This window comes from Anser brachyrhynchus (genome assembly GCF_964034855.1).
Source record: "Anser brachyrhynchus genome assembly, chromosome: 14".
NCBI lineage: Eukaryota > Metazoa > Chordata > Aves > Anseriformes > Anatidae > Anser > Anser brachyrhynchus.
This window is the reverse complement of record NC_137709.1, coordinates 13,500,709-13,521,794: the sequence shown is the minus strand read 5'-3', so window position 1 is coordinate 13,521,794 and position 21,086 is coordinate 13,500,709. Positions and strand designations below refer to the sequence as shown.

Sequence of the window (21,086 nt, the reverse complement as noted above, 5' to 3'; positions counted from 1 at the left end):
TCTGAGCTTTTAGTTCTGTGTGGCACGACTCCCTGATAGCAGCAGGGCTTGTTCAGCAGGCTGGCCTGAATGGGCATTGTGTGCGAGGGCTTTGTTGGCTCATCCTTGCCAAAGGAGACGGACAAAACAAATGTGTTCAGGTTCTCTGCAGATGTTATCCCTGCACTTCATTTCCTGTTAACATTTGAGTGCTATTGTGCTCTTGTAATAGAGGTTGTGCACACGCCCTCCCAAATACTTCAGTGTTTCTACTGTGCTGGTGAAATATTAAGTGATTACCAGAAGATAACAAGATAATCGTTCTCTCTCGCTCGTTTATATGGTGCAATTTTGGAGTTGTAGCATACTACCGTTGGAGTGTCTGCATGGCTAAAACGTTGAGGAAAAAATGGGACTGTTAGAAGAACATGTGCTGTGGCTAAACCTGCTGTGAAGGCCGTGTGGTTACTCAGTAGGGAGACTAATTGTACTGACAGTGACGTTGAAGTTAGCTAGCGTACAAACTCAGTGTGGAAAACTCCTTTTTCAAGAAACTTTGGGGCTTCTTTCATAAAAAGTTATCATCATTTTCCCCTCCTGCTCACTTAATTGGAAGAAAACCTATGCAAACCCTAAACAAACCAGCAAAATTTGAAATGGCCAAATCATGTTCCTTAGTAAACTGTAGAACCTGTTTATTTAAACTACCTGGAAGTACTCACAAGGTGATGTATGCTCCACGCTGCTGCTGCTTGGTGAGCTTTCTATGGAGGGTGATATTGGCCCCTTGAAGAGTAGATGCTTCAGGCTGAATAAGCAGTACTGATTTTTCTCAGCATGATCTGTGCTTACTAATAATCTTTCAAGATAAAGCTGTGATAGTCTTCTGCCACGAAGAAATCTATTTCTCTGCTATTTTAAACATTGATGTTGATGTTTCACTTGAATATTTGAGAATGCTATTATATTTACCTGTATAATTGCTTACTAGTGAAAGGAGGACTGGATAAACTAGGACACCAGAGTACTATATATAGGACTAATTTTGGACATTTGTTTTTCTTGTTTTTTTTGGTTCATGATGAGGTAATTATATCTGACAAGTTTAAATAGTGAAGGCATGTCCGGATTGACATGTAGTTAAAAAGAGTTCTGTATTTGAACTTTATTTGTCCTGGCACATTTGATTTTGCCATTCATATAATGAGACTTCTTGTGGCCAAGTTCGGTTTAGCTGTCAAAGCAGCACAAGAAATGACTAGCAACTTAATGTGATGGGGGACCTTTTAGTAATTTTACTTAACTACTTGAGAAAATCACTCTTGGTGCCAGAATGTTGGTTGCCTTTCATGCTTGATCAGGGGGTTGCTGTAAGTGTTGGTCTTTTTGATGACTTAACAGTAACTTACTGCTCAGTCTGATATCTAACTTCCAAAACCTTTATTTTACCAGAAACAAATTATTGTGGATCCATCGACCTTCAGTGAGGAGCGTTTTAGGCCTTCCCTGGAAGAGCGCCTGGAGAGCATCATTAGCGGAGCAGCCCTGATGGCTGATTCATCCTGCACACGTGATGACCGACGGGAACGGATAGTTGCAGAGTGTAATGCAGTGCGACAGGCCTTGCAGGATCTACTTTCAGAGTACATGGGGAATGTGAGTATCTTCTGTTCTGTTTGTTTAGTTTTTGTGGTTTTAGCTCCGTGAGATCATCCAAAATGGGGGAGTCAAAGCTGCAGGTCTTGGTTTGTTCTACTGGTTTGTTCTACTCCCAAACAGGATTTGAACATTAACCAGGAGTCCTGAAAGGTTTGTCAGAAGGCCAGCACGGAGGCAGAATCAAACGTAGATTTAAATCATCTGTGATACTTACCTTAAAATTGATCTCTGTTCTATTGTCGTCATATAGTACTGTTCTTAGGTTATGATTCTTACATACTGGTTTGTGTAGAAATTCTATAGAATTAGGCTGTCTTCCCCCTCAGTTTGCATAAAGTAACTAGGCCTATGAAAAAAGTAGTGTTTTTAACTTTTTTTTGAAGCTTGGGAAGTTTAAGTGTATGAACTTTTTAGCTGAAGGCATAGGTTTTCAGAATCAAGTTAATTGCAGTTGCTATTCCATTTGATCAGAAGTGATATAGAAAATTAAAGCTGAAATATTTAGTAGGAAATTTGGAGAGGAGTTTGATATAAATATTGAACTGAGCAGCTTTCCTCCAGTGTTTAGACGTTACACTACACATAATGTACATACAGTATTTGGAGCTCGAGTGTATTTCTACAGTTGGAAAAAGTGTTATGTCATGAAGATGAGCTTCTGTGTTTGAAGGCATCATGCTATACTATCAGATGCTGCCTCTTTTTTCCTTAGCCCAGGGGTTTTTAATTTTAATAGCTTTAGCAGTGTTGAGTGATAAGCTTGGGATTTCATAAGAGTCTTTAAGCTCAATCAGGTTTTTAAACATAAATATTATAAAAGGGAATTGATTTTAGGTGACAAGTTGTGGGAATGACAACAGTGAGATTGTTTGTAGCATCATGGCAACTAAGATTGACTGAAGAAATCATAAGGGGCTGAGGTGAAGCCTTATTTAAACTTCTGAGCATGTTTGAGGTAAAACTTAGAGAGATTTTCTTTAGATGGCAGAATTTATTTAGCAAGGTTGCTGTGTTAGGTACCTTACCTCCTTACCTGTGATTCTGCTGTCTTTTGGTGAAAGCTACTTCAGCGTGAAATAAGTGGTCCGAAGTCTGCGTGTGCGACTTAGGTGGTTGTTATTTGGAGAACAGAGGTGTGCAGTGAAAGGTAGAAAATAAAATGAGGGTTTCTGTTTACCAGTGGAAGACAAGGACAAAGTAATTGGGCGAAACTGAAAGACAAGTCCCACATAGCCTGTGGGCTGAGCTAGGTGCTTCATGTAGTCTTTCTTAATTGCTTGTGAAAGTAGCTTGTGCTTGGCATTGATATTATATAGAACTGGAGATGGCAGCTGGGGAGCAAACCACCACGTTGCGCCCTTTGAAATGCCTTTCAGAGCAGGGTGTTTTATTAGTATATGAGGCATCCGTAGTAATCCCTCAAACAAATGTGCTGCTGGATTGGATGCAGGCGTATCAGCACGACTGAGGATAAAACATCCACCAGATGCCAATTAAAAACATGGAGGAAGTAAATGCTCAGTCTTGCGCACAACAGATTTGGTTGCATTTCTCTCCTTGATAGATGGTCGATACCTGCGTAAGATCTCAGAGCTTTGACTTCCTTGTACCATAATGCCTATCTTGCTCCTCTGGCTGTGTACTCTTGTCTCCGTTATGCAAGTTAAAGTAATCATGTTGAGATGGAAAGAATGTATTCCCTATGTTATCTCTTTTAACACATTGTGAAATTAGTGGAGCATACTGAATTTTTTAAAGTCACTGCTATGTTGTGATTGTAGACAGTGTAGTTGGGAAAATGAGATTAGAAATTCAGTGAAATGGAGTGGAAAAAGCAATAGATAAATTATGGTGAAAATGTGGGATGGTGTGTGAAAATCCATACTGAGGGTAGAAAAAAAATACAGGATGATGAAGCTGAAGAATGAATAATAGCTGGGGACCTATAAAAGCATTTGGTTCATCTACAGGAAGAGCAGGGATGTGCTACTTCTAATGTTTCCTCTGCTATTACTGTATTGTGCATGTATGAGATACCAACAGCCACAGCACCCAGCCATCTCCTGTTGTGCATTTCTCCATCCTACCTTTAAAGATGGAAATGAATTGGACATTAAATCGGTTAATTGCACGGTACTTGCAGTGCATCATGAATGCTGAATGGTAGAATAAGACCAAGAGACCTGTTTTTTTCAAAGAGAAAACGGGGATGAGCAATACTCTGAAAAGGCTGAAGCATAGGAATATCTTGAGGCAGATTCCCTATTAGTTTTAAATGCCTTCTGTTCTAGTGACTTCCTCTAGCTTCTGGGCTTGCTTTCAGATCTCTGGTAATAAAAAGGCTTTTTCCACAGGTAGTTTATAACTCAAAGTTTAGTGTTTTGGACCCATGGTTTAACTGTCTCTTTGGGCCTGTCCCTGAGGGTTCTGTAAGTCTTCAAGCGTTGCTGGCTGTGTTATGATGTGTGGCAGAAACTTCTGTCTGAAAACAATTTTCGGTAATAAATTGAATCACAGGTTCCCTTGACCCTTGCATTTGCTGGCATGGTGATGAAACCTATAGCTAGAAGAAGGGCAAGAGTTGCTCATTCACTAGTTTGTTATAGAAGTTTGTATCATCTTTTCTTGGATTGGTGTCCATCTTACTTCCTTTTCTATCTGGCACACCTGTTAAAACTATTTTCAAAACAGAAGACTGGCCCAAATTGGTCAGACTAAATTTACATCAAGGCCAGAATCCTGTCTTGAGAGTAGTGAATGGCGGATACCTACAGGAAAGAGGACAGTAACAAGGGAAGTATGTAGTCTAACTTGCCCAAAATAGCTCCCAGATGCCAGCAGTCTGTAGCTCGGATAATTCCTGAGCTGGCATTGCTGACTGTGTTTAATAGCTCGTGCTGGACTTTTCCCCCATGAATGTCTAGTTTCTTTCTGAACCCTCATGAACTTGCAGCACCCATAAGCTGGAAGGCTCCTTGCTAAAGAAGATTAATCGTGTCGCATGAAGCATCTCCTTTTGTTTGAAGCAGAGTGCCCTTCTGTCTGTTCAGTTTGCTGTTTCTTCCATCTGATTTCAGAAGAGAGTGAGCAGCTATTCCCTGCTTACCCTTCTCTGTGCCATACCATGTAGCAGACTTCTGCCTCCTCTTTCCCAGAATGAAGTGCCCTAATTTTATTAGTTGCTTGCCATAAGGAAGACATTCACCACCACCTTTCAGCTTTGGCTGGACCCTCGTTGCTAAACAGCACGGTGCAGTAGGATGGGGTTTGTAGGGGTAAGGAGGACTCGATGCCTGCCTAGATCTGTCTCCCTCACAGAATTTTGCATCAGCTGGTTGTAGCCTGGTCCCGAGGGCTGGGTGCTGGTTAGCGTTTGGTGCGAGGGTGGCTGCCTCCTTGCTTAGGGTCATTCAGAGGGGCTGATGAAACTGCTCCGTGAAGATTTAGCTTCTGAGTCGTAGTTGTTGGGGTCTGTTTTTGTGAACGTTAAGTCAGATTGTCTTTCTCTTGTGCATCGCTTAATGCCTCTGTCTGTTGAACTTCATCCACCATTTTATTAGCTGGTGTCTTGATTTATATCCTAAAAATGCCAACTGTTCATCCCTTAATTGTAGCATTCAGTTTTTAGTGTGTTTTTTTCCTTCTTCATCTTCCATTTTCCCCCAAGGAGAGCTGGCTTCCATTAAGGCTCCTGCTCATTTCAGCCCATGATTCTAACAGAAAATAGTTTTCCTTTTTAAACTAGCACTGCAGATCCCTCCTGGATTCAAACAGCAAACACGAATATCTGAGTGTGATATTTTTTTTTATTACTCTGAGTAAGCTTTATACTTATTGCTAGTGCTGAATGGCACAGCAAGAATGGGGAGGTTTAACGAAATTCATTATTGATTCTGACTAGCACTGTAAAAGCAGAGTAGTCCAAGGTCTTGGATCCGAGATCAACTGCCTAGAATGCAATAAATTGCCCGCTTCAGTCACAGCTGAATTTGTAATATAACTAATCGATGGCGAGAGCCAGACCTTTGTGTGATGCTGCATTTGGGAGCTCGTGGTGTATATTTTATTAATGAAATGAAAAAAAATAAATTCACAGCATATGTGAGTTTGGTTGGTCATTGATAACAGACTTTGAGACAGGAGGACAGAACAAAACATCTCCTTGAATGTTGTTCAAGTTCCTTGTTATACCAAGGAAGAAGTTGGTAAGAGAGCTGGCATTTAGAGTTCAGGAGTAAGCACAAAAGATTATTTTTATTGTATTTTGTTACAACTTCATGATCTCATGTGGGTATACGTTGATTGGCTCCAGTTTGCCCCCACATAAAATATATAAAACAGAAGGTTTTTGGACAGTACTACCAATTTATCCCAGTATAGCCCTTACACTAGCAGATGGTGCAGTATCTTCCTCAGTGTACCGAGCAGTTACAATGCTTGTTTTTGCTTTTTGTACTGTATTGGGCAACTCTACCTCAAATTTACGCACAGAGCGTTCATCACAAGTTATCTGAAGTAGTTAAAGTGAATTCATAAAAAAGAACAGTGGGCTGGTTGGAGCCGGAACACTTCTGCATCTTTAAGAAGCAGGTGTGTAGGATGGAGAGGTAATGTGTCCAGCAGCCACAAAACCCCACAAACTTCAAGTTGTGACAGCGCGTGCTCTGTGCGGTAACTCTCCGTGGGTGTTATTAGTGCAGAGCTTGGGCAGCTTGTCTTCATCTCAGCGACCGCGTTGAATATGGGAGGCATACAAGGTCATATTATTTGAGGTTGGGGTTTCGCAGATTAGAAAGTGCAGGATGTCAGCTGGAAGCTAAACCAGAAATTTTCAGTCTGTTCTGTTTGACTACACTGAACTTGAAAAAGACACCAATTTGCTGTGCTGGGCTATCTGATTGACATGTAAGACTGAAAATAAGGACATCCTTTGGCTTTTTGACAGTCCACTTTTATTGTTTGACGGAGAGGCTTTGGAGGAATGGGGTCTGTTAGGTTTCTTTCCATGAATGCTGCTTTAGAGGCATTTGGCAGCAGTGATCACAGGTGTTCAGATCTATTTAGTATGCACAGAAAGGTGCAGAAAGGTCTCATTTTAAAGTTTATTCCGTACCCCACCAATTTCTAATGCCCGTAACTGCCCTTTCAGGCAGACACAAGTAACTCAGACACGTACTTGCATAAAGTTTGTCAGAAACTCTAGTTTGGCTAGCATGGAATGTGAACCCAGAGCCCCATTGTGTACAACATGCTCTTGTACAATAAAATCCCTTGTTACTACATTTGGAAACGATAAATCATGTTACATAAAGTAGCTTGACAGGTCCTATTTCAACGGGAATTTTAATGCTTTCATATTATCATTCTGACTGTGTCCTTGACTGTCTGGATTGCATTAGAGGTGCTTGGCAGCAAATGGAGAAAAACCATTTGGGGCCAGCTTCAGAGCAAGCATTCCAGGCACAGATTATTTCAGCAGATCTTTCCAGTTTCCATTTTCTGCTTGGCCTGAACCAGGGTGTGTCTGGGGGGTGGTGTTTGTATTTCTTTTAATATTGGCTTTTAGCACAGCTTGAAGGTAAGTGGGGCAGTTAAACCACAGGCTGCTGCACTGCACTGCCTGGTGGGAGCTCCTGCGTGCTGGCGGGAGTGCCGTGGCTCTCAGGATACCTGAAGTAGATCTCAACACTTCTGGTTTTACACTTGTTGGTCTTGTGATTTACTAAATGCTTGTTTTTCACATTGTTTCTGTGTTCAGCACAGCTACAAAAACGGGCTTCTCCAAACAAGTGCACTGTTTTCCTGATCTTAATTGCACTGGTTTGCTCTTCTTTCCTAAAGCTTCCTTGAGCATCTCCGGTGCTTGAAAATGAATGGGCAAGAGCATACCTAGCTCATGTCTTCAGTATGTTTTGGAAGAAGTAATTTTGTCTTCAGAATGACCATTCAGGGTATTTTGACTCCTGACACGTGTGACTTACAGAATGGAGATGGGTTTTGCATTCTGAATTTGCCTATTAATAATATTATTAATAATAGCGACCCACAGCATTATATTCCCATCAGGCTTAGAAAGGAACATGTGCATTTTCACATGGCTGTTAAACTTGTGTACAATTCATCCGTGTAGTTGGAAGGGCTCTTGCATAGCCCGTTCAAGCAACTGCTTCTGTGGAAATAGATATGAAGTAAAATGTCAGACTGATCCATATTTATGATAGATGCTGATAAAAATCTGCCTTGAGATAATCTACACTTTCTTTTTTTTAATATTGTTTCTGTCAGTTTAAGACACTCGAATGCTGAAGTGATGGACACGGCTTGAAAGCCTCGATGGATTCTCCTGTCATGGAGTTTGCTGCTCAGGAAAGGGAGCTGTGCTGTTGTGCTGGGCGCTAATTGCCATAGACGTTACCGGTTTGACAAAGATGATGCTTTTAAAAATAAGAAGTTTCTGAAGTGATACTGTTTTCAAGCTTGTAATGCTTACTGGGTGATGTAGAGTAAATAACTGAGCATGCTTGAGTGAAGCCTGATGAGAATTTCACGTGGCATTAATTGGGTGTTTTTGAGCCACAAAGATGAGCTTCCAGGTTGCTTACAGAGGGCGTTCTGGAAACTCTTCTTTAAGTAGTAACACGAGGCCTATGGAAAGAAATGGAAGAATTAAAAAGTCCTGAGTACTTCTTCAGGCAGCCTTTGTGCTGCGCAGTGAAAATGCATTCCTTAATGAAGAATGGCTGTCTTAATGCACCCTTAGGAGAATTCAGGAAAGCCCAAGTCACACCTGAAGTCTGGCTCCCGGATGGGTTCAGCAGCCTGTTGAAGTCTGCAATCATTGCTCTCCTCCGTGCGCTGCGTTCAGCCCATGCGAACCATTTCGTGTCAAACAGCAGCAGTAACTTTTAAATTGAAGAGATTTGACAGCAGCTGGAATTTAGTCTAAACTGTATTATGTAACTGGTCTCTACTTGCAGTCTTTACGCACTTTTCAGCATTTTTGCTGTAGATTTTAAATACACAAAAAAGAAGGAAGGTCGCTGCCCTTTGAGGAACAGCTGAATTCTGCTGAAGCAGAGCTGAAGTCTAGTGCTGTCCTTAAACTTGAGAGCAGAGTCCTGCAGGTACCTTGTGTGGCAGTGAAGGCTTCCATCCTACCTGCTCCTTCCTCTCCTGCCCCTACCCTTTAGGTTTGTAATGGTGAAATGTCCATTCCTCCTTTCTTGTTAGGCACATGCGGTCCTCAGTGCTAACACATCTAATATTTCCTAATACTAAATAACAAACACAGACCCTTCTTGATTTAATGTTGTGCAGGTGGCTTTTAAGATTATAGAATATCAGAGTTGGAAGGGACCCACGAAGATCATCAGGTACAACTCCTGGGTCCCCAAAGGACCACCGCCCCCCCAGAAAAAATCAGTCTTAGAGTGTTGTCCAAACACTTTTTGAAGATTGGTGGAAGGAAGACTTGAAATAATGACCTGTGCCCACTTGATTGTGGTCTGGTGCTTGGTGTTTAGCAGCATTTTACTTACACTGAGCTGTAAACCATTTTACATAAATATGCTATAATATTATGCATGGATTCCGCTTAAAATTCTATGTTTTGTGACTTAGTCCACTTCAGAATTCTGCTGTTTTGTAGGAAAATATTTGAACTTTATCTGCCTACGTAAGATAATATATTTAGTTGCCAACTGTGAAGCTTTATTCAGTGATACTTGAGTACACTCTCAAAGCCAAAATCAGGGAGTACAGATAGAACAGAGCATGTAAGTTTGCAGTGACTGCTCATCTGTGGATAAACAGCCTTTTAGCCTCCGGCAGGATCATGCTCTCAGTGTGCAGAAGTATTACACACACAACTGGGCTTTTTAATTTCTCTTCTTGGAAGAAAGGGATGATGGAATTATTACAAAGCTGGAATGCTACACTTCTTGCATTACAACAAAGTACTTGCATCTCAAGTCCTGGATTCCCCTTTTTTCCTTTAGCCGTGCTCTAATACAAACTTTGGATTAAGTTCCTATCTTTCTGCACAATGGGATTTAGAAGATAAGAGTGAGAGAAAGGACAGTCACTGCATGTGCACACATGGCTCTGTGTTATTGTCTGCTAACAGTAATATCCTCCCCAGTTCTCTGGTGATAGGCAAAACTGTTAAGCTCTTTTTTTTCTTTTTTCTTTTTTTTTGCTTGGTTATATCTCTTCACTTCTAAAAAGACCTCTCTGCAGGCAGTACAGGTGTTGACCAGAACGCGGGGTATCTGTTCTAGGTGAGGTGCTATTTACCATCTAGACCGTGTTCTTTGCCTAACCTGTTTTATCCTGTTCAGGAAAGCTGATGTTCTGTAATGCTCATAATGTCTCCTGGAGCTCCAGACCTACTTTGTCCCGGAAAGTCAACTGAATCAATACGGAATAATTAGCACTTGTGGTTTATCCAAGTAGTGGCAGCCCTCTTGAATGTAAATAGAGGCAGAAGAGTGACTTAATCCTCCTCTAGCATGAGGAAAGGATGAGGGTTAAGCTGTATCTTAAAAGGCTGTTGAAATAGAGGAGAGAAATTTTGGTTTCCCTCTGGTTTGCACAGGGCCGTGTTTCTGCAGCAGGAGGGACAAGAGGTGGAGGCAAATGGGCGGAGGAGAGGCAGCGCAGAAACAACTTGCTTGTGCCAGTGCTCAAACCCCTTCTGCTCAGAGCTCTTTGAAAAGACTCGCTTTGTGCCTTTGGAGGCTGCTTGCTCAGAAAGCCAAGGTTATCGTTGCTGAATTGGTACGGCAACAATGCTCTGGGCTTTCAGGCTGAGAACTTCCCTGCGAAGGCGCGCTAAAAGATGCATTTTTCTCAGTGCCAATTAAAAATAAAACCAACAATCGTTTCCTTGGGCATCCAGCCACAAAGGGGGAGGCAGGGCACTTGCGAAATTAGCAGGAGTCAGTGAAAGGGCAAAGTCCCATCCGTCTAAGTGTGCTTTCACAAGGGGCTGTGCCTTTAATATGGTGTGTGTGCTTTTCCCTATCGTCTGCGTGTTTCAGGCTGAACTTAAATGTTGCGTGATGTGCAGCTGTTCGGGGGTTATTGACTCATCCTGCATGTATGTTAGCCTTTGACTGTCAGAAACAGGCCTTTGCCATTCATTCATAGGGTGCTCTGCTGCTTCCATATGCGGCCAGAAAAAAAAGGCTTCTCAGCTCTGAATCTTCTCTGTATGCCCGAGGTGCTGTCAGCTGTGTTTTACTGAATATGGTAACTCGAATTGACGTTATCAGTTACTTTATAAAACCTGTGGAAAAAGCTTGAAAAATGAAGCCTGATAGTACTTAGGAAAATACAAACGTTTTGAAAGCAGAAGGTTTTTTTTCTGTTTCTCTCAACTTTGTAGGTAGAGCATCTCGAGAGCAAGGTAGCTCTGTGCAGCAAAGGGAGCTCAGGAGATGTGGGGGTGTGCAGGGCGATAATTTGAGAGCTGAGTTCCAGCTCTTGTGCATGCAGACAAGTTCGTCCTGCTGCTTGCAGACTGCTTTATTAGTTGGGGCAAGCAGAGGTGTTCTGGCAGCATGCAGGTGTGCCTGGAGGGGGGTTTCTCTGGCCCTTCTGCTTTTTGCTAGCTCCAGATTCTCATTCTAGCTTGCCTTTCATCTGCCTGACTTCCACGGAATACATGTTGGTCTCTTATTCAAAAGATGGACCCCTTGGAAAAATAAAAGGAAGATGTGCTTTTTATTGCCTTTGTGCTAAGTTCATTGAATTTTAAACTATGATTCTCACCTACAAGTGGGGCAGGCACTTTTTAATGACAAATTTAGGATCTTGCCATGCAGTGAGAGGCCGTACATAGGGGCAGTTGGGGCAAATCAGGGCATTTAAGACCTTAAAATATATGAGACCAGATAATTCTGATATTTTTAAATTCATTGATGTTGTCTTGATGTGTGAATACAGTTGTCATTGTTTGTGTCTTTAGTTCTCTTTGAGAGAAACATTAAGGAATGCTGGAGATCCTGAAGTGTCTTCCTGTGACTTCTTTCGAGACACCCCTCACTTAAGTGCTTGAGATTTATCTATATTTTGAGTTTTTTTTTCTTCCCTGGCACCAACTTGTCACCACTTCTGTTGATGGGTTTCAGGTTCACTCCGGAAGATGCTCATTAGCAACTTCGGTATATCATGCTTTTAAAAAATCCTGGTTCCTCAGTAGCGAGATAACCCAGGGCTAGTGTGCAGCCCCCCCAGTCTGCCTTCTGTCCCCTGTTAGGAGGTCGTGATGGATGCGTCTCGTTTTGCGTCTCGTTTTCAGGCAGTTGAATTACGGCCATGAGCATCAGTGGTGGCCCAGGCTGTAATGCCGCCATCTACTCGGTAACTTCTTTTCAACCAAATACTGTGTATTGTTTTAAGGATGCATTTTTTTATGGATGCACCTTTTTTTAAGGATGCATTTTCTTTTCAAAACGTCTTCATTAGCACTCACCACGTGCCACCAAACCCCAGCAAGTAATTCTGCTGCTGCAGAGGCTGAGCAGCTGGCTGTGTTACAGCATCCAGCCAGGTGGCTTTTGTGTCAGGTTTGAATTCCCTCTTTTTTTTTTTTGAGGGGGTGGCAGGGGAATCATTTGTGTATCTTGTCTACTTCACTGCTCAGCTTCTTGGGCTGTCTGGCCATACCCTGCATGCTCCTCTGGCAGCCTGGGGCTTGCTCGCTCATCCCCGTGGCAGCTTTGAACCTTTACTTTGAGGACAACTTCAGAAGAATTGTCTTTATTGAGTCATTTCGGGGGAAGAAGGTGACAGGAGAGCTCTGATGTCAAGTACAAAATAAGACTGCAGCTCTATCACTTGATACTGTTCCCCTTAAATGCCAAAATGTGAATTTCCTTAGAGGCAGAATGAGTTCTTGGGCACTTCTCCAGGAGTCAAAGAATCCCAATTCTAGAGGTCAGTGGACTGAAAAAAGCCAAGAAAATGAGAAGCTAATGCGGAAATAACTGAAATGAGGTTTAGGTGGGGGAAAAAAACTGAAGCCATTCTGTCTTGCACCTGAGCAGTTGACCCCTTTGGAGCTAATGGCCTGCGAGGCGGTCACAGTTCTTCCTGTGGGATCTTTCAAATCAAATCTGTGACTGAGGAAGGCAGGGTCTTCCAGGCTTCCAAATGTACGTTCTTGGGCTGAGTCGGAAGAGCCAGTTTGAGGCAGGCTTTGTATCACAGGGCTCTTGCAGCGGGGGCTGAGCTCCCTGCCCAGGCTGGCGGCAGTGCCGGGTCCGGGTGGGTGCTGCCTTCTCATCCCGCTGCTCAGGTGTGCATGGATGCTGTGGGACGAGGCGATGGGAGCTGCTGCTAAAAGGATCGAGGAGATCTGAGGAGGAATGTGTGCGTGGAGGAAACGGTAGTAATTAAGCAGCAAATCGGCATGGCCTCGGACTCCCCCGTACACTCTGAAGGCTTATTCACAGATAATGTAAAAACTGTCTTTTTGTTGACAGATGCTGAAATCTCCAAACTTCTGTGTTTTTATTTTCAGCTGGTTTTATGGAGCTGTGAAAACATCTCCTGGCATTGTCAGGCGTTGGGAACATCTCCCCCCTTCTGCTCCTCAAAATCAGCTGGAGTTCAGGAAACATATCTGAAAGGGCAAGGCTATATCAAGCGTACAGGGGACTTGTGCTGCCCCGGAGTGTTCCCGGTGTCATTTCTAGCAGACAGATTAATTTCTCTTATGCTTTTTGTAGCCTTCCTCTGTGGCTTTGGTTATATTCCCCACTTCTGAAGCAGGGTGCGTCTGAAGGAAAGTGTCTGTTCAGTACTAGGCTGCAGCGAGCTCTGTGTTCAGTTAAAGCTTATTGCTTGGTGTGAAACTGAATTTAACCAACTGTGTTTTTCAGATCATTATCAGCTTAAGTGCATTCAATTTCCCTGTTTCACTGCACCAGATTGTACAGTTCTGTACATTAATTGTTTGTTTTGAATAGCTGCTTCTTTATCATCTCTCATGATAATTTAAATCATCTATCTAATTTCTTTGCAAGTAGTGGCTGCTACAATACAAACGCGAGGTACCTCTGCATCCCCTATTTGTCTGATTTGCTTTGCTTCCTTTTTCTGAACACTTAGATGATGCCACGGTACCGCTCCTCCTCAGATGTGCTGACTGTCCCTAAATGGTTTATTTCCTTTGACACTAGTTTTCTTTTGAAGAAGAGCAGCCACTTTGTATGTGTCAGGCTTGTGCTAGAATTTTAAATACTTTAATGCATTCTCATTATCTGCAAGGGTGGCTGTCTAATTAGTTAACTTGGTAAATAATGGCTTGATAGTGTCTCTGCAAAGTATGACATTATGCATGCCACGGTTTAGTGCCTTTCTAATCCTGGACAGTTCCTCGGGAGTCGCTCGCTTTAGGTAAGCGGAGGAGCTACGAGGTTGCTGGCTTTCTTTAGCATCAGCAGCCTCGCGGTCAGCCAGGTTGCTCTTGGTTCAAGCAATTTCCTCTTCCGTGGAGGAAAGTGAAGTTCCCAAGATCTGTGCGTAGGAGGGAGAGGAGATGTTTCTCTCCAGCTTTTTGGTGCTGGTAAGGCTAGAGGTGCTCGTTAGCTAGTCCCCCCGCAGTTAGTCAGCTTTTGGTGCTATTTCCAGTTATTTTGGTGCCTCTTGCTTCCTGTCGAAGACCACTTCATGTCTAGTTTTTCGTTGCTATGTTGCAGGGTAAGTGTGCTGAATCTTTTTCTACAGGAAATACTTAAAAATCTGTCACAAACTAAAGCTATTTATATTTCTAATAATGAATAAAGGATACATTAATTCTAGCTTTGAATGTCTTATGACTGTATGGGTAGGATTGTTTTATTATCTGTTTCTCTGAGCTGTCTTGCCAGGAGTTAGGTGGCTTTATTCCCAGATTTATAATGCATTCTCTTCCTCTTGGAAAGGGCATATGCTGTCTTGGCTCACTGTTTTTAATTTGAGTTTTGCAGGGGTCTGTGTTGTTCCAATTTTAGTTGTTCTATTTCTAAAGCCTTTCACATGCATGTAAAGTATGATAAAAACTAAAATATTTCAAGGCTTTTACAATGACTTTGGGTGTAAGCTTCAGACTGCTTTTCATACTTCTGGATATATCTATTAGTTCGTGTAATTCACAAAGGGAAAACTTGAGATATTCTTTAGACTAGGTTACTAATTAACATAAAAATGAAAAATTAAGCCTGTAAAAAAGAGACTCCACGGTAGCAGATTACTCACCACCCCCAGCAGCTGTCTTGTGGCTCAGCAGCACTTTGTCCCTCTGATTTGGTATTCTGGGATGTTCCCCCATCCATCCTTCCATGCCGATCTACCCAGCGATACTGCAAGTGAGACGAATTGACCTGTGTCCAAGCTAAACTAGTTGTCGTTCAACAAACCTGCTGGTGGGGAAACAGCCGTAAGTATTGACAAAATATTGTGCTGCCCTCCTGGAGCTCGTCCGCTGTCAGTCGAGGGCGGTTTGGATCAGGCCTCACCCGATGGCTGTGCGGTCAGAGGTGGTCCAGCGCAGTTCTCGTCTGCAAGGAGGGGGCTCTCTGGGGCTAAAACAGAGCTTTTAGCAGCACTTCGGGTACTTCTCTGGGCTCTGAGCAGACCCACCTCGTAAAGCTGCAGAGAGTTTTCTTTTCACTACAGAATGGTGCCGATTCACCAGTTTTCCATTGCACGTTGTCTTTTTCTTTTTGCTTTCTGCTGGATTGAGGGAGAGCTGGGCTTGAAGCCCTGGTCCAGGAGGAGACCCCCCCCCCCTTCGGCTTAGCACAGCAGGGAGCAGCCTGAGCCTGGCATCCTGAGCACTCACGGCAGGGGAAGGGCGGTGGGGAGAAGAAGGAAGGAATACAACAGGTCTGCAAACTCACTTGGAGGTGCATTAGGGCACTGAGCCCACTGCAAAATAACCTCTTTGCAGCTGGAGTCCTGGAAAGTAGAGCTTGGGTGCCTCTCCTTCCTACCTGATGACTGGATGTGAACTGATGGAGGCGTCCAGGGAGGATGGGTGGGGAAGGAGTTTGCTGCTTGAGGAGGGGTGGGGGAAACCTGGCAGATTTAACCAGTTTCAAGTTAGAGCCTTGCAGCCTGGCTGTCAGAGCTCAACTGGAAAACGTTCAAGGTACTAAGTACAAACCTCTTGCATTTTGCAAAAGATTCCGGATGTGCTGGGTTGAAATCTTGCTTTTAGAGGTTGTCCTAACTCTGCCTCAGTCCTGGTTTTACCCCTGAATCATGATTTCATGTAAAGTAGGAAAACTCAGCTTTAGAGTGTGCTATACTGCCCATCCCAGCTTTCTTTTTGGCTTTTAAGGAGATGAGGATGCATGCTGAGACAGGTTGACTTTCCAAGCATTACTTCTCATCTGTATGGCTAAATGTTTTTGCCTCCGTGGTGGAAATGTGTTGCAGAGGTGTAGAGCCTGTACGTATGTTATTATGAAACCCATGCCCTTGACTTCTTTAGATATAAGAATAAGCCTCAGGAGAAGACTGCTAACTCCATTACCCGGTAAAGCTCTTTCGCAAACATTTTGTACCAGTTTAATCTGTTCTGTTTTCCAAACCAGAGATCTTTTTCATCTCTTCCCCTCCTCCCCAAGATCAGTAGTGAATATAATGGTAAAAAAATTACGTTGTGCTGTCGCAATATCATTTTTCCCTCAAGAAATAATACGTCGATAGCACTGCACAGTAATTTTAAAGCTTTGATTTCACCTTTGCTTATAGGAGCACTTGCTCAGTTACTATTGCCTGTGAAGACATTTGAATGAAACTGGTAGTTACCCGTGCAGCTGGAGCACAAGTAGGGTTTGTGTGTGCGGATGTATATACAGGTTAGTTATTTAGGAACTGGGCTCCTGCCGGGGCTTGGAATGAAACTTGCCACTTCACACGAAGAGATGCGCTGCTTACAAACCAGCCCTGTGTCTGGTGGTGAACCAGCCCTAGTATTTCCCAGTGCTTCCAGCATTGCCCTTGAGTGGCAGTTCTGGAGCAAGGTACGTGGGATTAGGAATGGGTTTGAGCCTGGGGTGGTCCTGTAGATTTTGGTGAGCTGCCGTTAAAGATAAAATGTTGTGAAATTTGGTAGACAAGTAACTAGTATGTTCTCCTGATTTTCCTGTTAGGGAACAGACTGTGCAAGAGCAAAACCGCAAATTGTAGCGCTCAGATGAGGAAGTAAGACTTCCAGAGCATTTTATATTAATGGAAAGACTACAAATATGTTACTAATTTGAAATATCTGTTTCAAAGGCAGTAGAATGCTTTTGATGAAAGATAATGGTAAAATAGGCCTTTCCCAATGCATTGAATTTGAATTTTTTTTTAAAACTTGTCAAAACATAAATCTGTCTATGTAATGGCCTTGGAAGAAGCTGTTTTAATAATCAAAAGTTCTTTTTTTTCTGCTCAGAATGTTTTTTTTTTGAGTCAGATCACAGAAACCTATTGTCATTTATCACATATTGTGCTTTGTCTGTGAGCAGTATTTGTCAAGTGTGTGGTCTTGTTACTTAGTCCGAATCCTTTCACTAGTTTAAAACATGTCTTGCATAAGCAAATGTAGGAAGCTCAATATAAACAAAACCCAAGATAAAAATGAGTAATAGTTTAGCATAGTTTACCCACTTAAAGCAGGGTATGGCAACTAGCAACACTTAGGCTGGCCGGAGGTTTAAATGACCAGGAAATAGCCAAGGTGCAGGACAGATGGCCTGCAGCTGCTAACAGGTAAAAAGCTCGGAAAAAGGTGGCTGTGAAGTAGGCACACAGTCTAACCAGACATAGGTTAGGGTAAGATATAACCAGATTTGGTTTATACAGATGAAAATAACATGAAGTTATTGATTAACGTAATATTAGAGGAGTCTGGTACCACGATTACATCTCTGTGCTGAGTGCAGGTCCCCATCAGCTGAGGCACAAACCCTTCTACAGACTGAATTGCTGGAAGCTTTGTCTGCACTGCCTAGGAGAACTTCCTTGCTATTGATTTTTTTTTTTTTTTTGAGACTTAACTTTCGATTTTTAAATGTTATTTGTAGTTAGTACCCCAGGGTCACTGGTTGTCTACACTTTGTGTTGTTTCATGTGCACTTTACTGTGTCACATCTCCGTTACAGTTTTTACACGTTCCTTACGTGTATAGAATTAAGTATTTTAGAGGAATGGAGTGGTTGGGTTGTTTCATTATTTACCTAATCTCACTTTTTTTGAGTGTGTCCCCCTGCTTTCCTGGGTTCCCAGCTGCAGTCTGACAGTCAGCGAGGACAGACTACGTTGCTATCCCGACTGTTACGGTGCGGGCTGCGGTCAGGGGAGTCGCAGTGAGCAGAAGGAATGTGCTGTGATGTAGTTAAGTTTGCATAAACAACTGAAACTGTTTTTTGCTGATGATCACTTACTAATTCGCCTGATGAAGATGACTGGTTTTGAACAAATGGACAGTGAAAATAGGTGTCCGAGAGTTCCTCTTCTGATGATGCAGCTTTACTTGGGCTTATTTAAGTGATAGAGAGCCCACTGAGAAGAAGAAAGCATTCAGCACTCTAATAGCACTGGCTCATCTGAATGTAGTATAAAACTTTTTCATGTGTCTCTGGACACTCTCATTGGCACGCTTTGTCAAATTAATTGTTGTCCATGGACAGTTGTAGATATGAAGGGGTAATATCCCTGAAATTTATCTGTGTGCTGCACTGGAGTAGTTCTCCGCTTCGTCAGTGCTTTCATTTGTCTTCAGTGTTTTACAGCGTGCTGTCAGGTGGCTGTTAGTCACGGGAAGATCCCCGAGTCGTCTTGAGCTGTGTCAGAGTACGGCACGGAGCGCTTCCAGGTCTGCACGTAATGCTGCTGGGGGTGTGCGTGCAGCTGCAGCACGTCGGGACCTCGCTGCTCCTCAGGGGGCTTGTGCTGTGCCGGCTCCTGCTGGTGAGGTGTGGGAGCAGAGCCTTGAATTGGAGGTATGGGAGCTCTGCGGTATGGGAGCAGAGCCTTGAATTCATTCCATAAATGCTCCTCCAATTTGGAACAAAGTGGTGGTTTTCTCCAGGTTCCAGATCTGTCAACAAACGTCTGTGCTGCCAGTGAATCCGAAACGTGGTGTGGAAGAGGTGTCACAGCTTGTTTGGCACTTCCCCGTGCTGAAGCGGTATTTCAGCTGCAGCGTGTGGCCCGTAGATACCTGGAATGCCTTACTCCTGACCGCATTGTTGCGGACTGTGTGGGTGTCCAGTTAGTTTAGCTATGGGCAGCAGATGTCCCTAATCCAAAGGAATGACACATTTCAGCTGCTCTGAAGTAGAGAATTACTCTCCACTTACAGGCAGACTAACGCTTGGCAAAAGTTCACTACGTACAGCACACTGAGCATGCTGCTCCGTGCTGTCAGTAAAGGATGGACTGGAAAGTTAGCTGTCACCGTAACCTACAGGAACTTGCCGGAGGTGCAGTACTTTTTATTTTCTTCAGGACTGTGGTGGTGTGTTAGAGATGCAGTGCCTGCCGCTGTATTTTTTTTTCCTGTAGTCCAGCCTAATCAAATGTCTAACCGTAACCTTTTTAAGTTTCTGGTGTCTTAGGAGTAGATGCTAATTGCAGGAAAAAGGTATCTGTCATACAGTCAGCGCTCCCTTATTTCCAAGTTTCACAGCTGCCATGGTGCTGATAGATGTCCCAGAGCTAAGTCGGTCATCTGTAGAGAAGAATATAAACGAGAGGTGGTTTTCTCTGCCTGCCTACCCTGTGGCTGTTAAATTCCTGAAGGTCTGAACCCTGAAAGTATGCGCTCGATACCCATACAGCTTCCAGTTACTGAAAGGAGGGAGCAGTCTTGGCAGCCCATGCCCCATCTCTGGCAGCAGTGTCCCAGTTTTCCGCTCCTGCCAGGTGCTGAGCTGGGTGACACCTTCCTGTCCTACCTGGGAAGGCAGTGGCATGGCCGTTTCCATCTGCAGGACTACCTGGAAAGATTGAAGAGGAATTCCTTCGCTCTTAAATTATTCAGCCAGAATTTCAAGTATGGAGTAAATCCTAAGCTTCTGTAGACCTTGGCACAACAGCTGTGGCTGTTGGTTTGGGGATGCTGTGCTTCAGGGCTGGGCTTGATCAATAAATAGCTCCACGTCTTTACCCAGGCATCTCATCTTATCCTAAGGGAAAACATAGATGGTGCTTCATCTCCCTGCTCTTTAAATGAGAGCTGGGGGGCTAGGCAGAGGGCCTTTGCAGCGAGCCCCGCAGCGTGGCTTTCCCACCTTGCGCGTTTGTTCCTGGCTCGGCACGTGCTGAGGATGCGCCTGCTGCGCGGCTCCTCCTGGGGCAGGAGAGCCGACTCGGTGAGCTCAGCGCCGATTTACGCCGAGCTGAGTGCTAACAAAGCTTCCGGAAATGTCTGCACCGGAGGGGAATGCGCGCGTGCTTTCCTGTTGTGAGCCATTGTGCCATGTCTTCGGTGACGGGAGCTCATTTACAGTCTGCGTCCTGATCCCTTTGCCCATATTCCCGCTGCTAACAGATTGGATCATTATTAGCTTTAGTAAGAGCTCTATTAATACGACAGTTTTTCTTCTCTGAAAGATTAAAATCTTAAGGTGGTATCAGGGTTGAAGGAGTCTGTTTGAGGGCAGGAAATGATAGTCCCAGTTAACCAGCACATGGCTTTTGAGACAGAGGTTCAGGGCGTGTGATGGATTATTTAGGAGCTAAAGGAGAGAGCAGATAGCTCATAATAAAAGTACTTACTGCAGGGCTGAGCTGGATTTCATTTTCACGCTCTTCTCAATATTTTTAGCTCTTTGCTATCATATAAGTAGCACTACTTCTTGCAATAAGCTTTTCTGCAATATTTTGTACACTTCATAAAGGATATTTCTGTAGCTGTATGGTTGGGAAGCATCTTGGAAGGACCTTTCTACTTGAAATGCGTTTCCTGTATCTAGTGCTGGCTTTAATCTCATGCGGTCTCACAAAACCTGTTCTACCTATTAAATATGCAGTAAAGCTGTTCTGTTTGGTAGAAGATTGTATGTTTAAACAGCAGAAGTCCTCGTCCTCGTTGCTCTTGTATTTTAAAATTAAAAATTCAGCTGCCATGCTACCTTAGGATTCAGAGCCATTAGAATGGATTTTTCAGATTTATTCTTCTGATTATAATACAGAAAATTAATTGTTTTTGACTGTAAAGAATTGACCCATTCATTATTTAGGAACCTTCTTGATGGATGAACACTTTCTGCTTCCAGACTTTTCATGAAATAAGGCTGCTTTCTGAATTGATATAAACGTAATACACCCATGTCAAACAGTGGATGCACAGCACCCTTTTTTAGGGGAGAGAATTGGGAGAGAAAAATAAAAGCGCTTTGTCTAGTTTGTCTAAGTATTCAGCGTACAAGTCGTAGAGTCTGCTGGGAGAAAACAGGATT

The 21,086-nt window shown here is 43.2% G+C and overlaps 1 protein-coding gene across 2 annotated transcripts in view; it reads left to right on the top strand.

The window, feature by feature from the left end:
- The window catches only part of CTNNA1 (catenin alpha 1), a 114,710-nt gene that overhangs the window by 29,829 nt on the left and 63,795 nt on the right, over window positions 1–21,086 (top strand). For both annotated transcript variants that reach the window (XM_080555287.1, XM_080555288.1), the window contains exon 7: window positions 1,432–1,635. In XM_080555287.1, coding sequence (XP_080411413.1) covers window positions 1,432–1,635 — 204 coding nt within the window. The remainder of the gene's footprint in view (window positions 1–1,431; window positions 1,636–21,086) is intronic.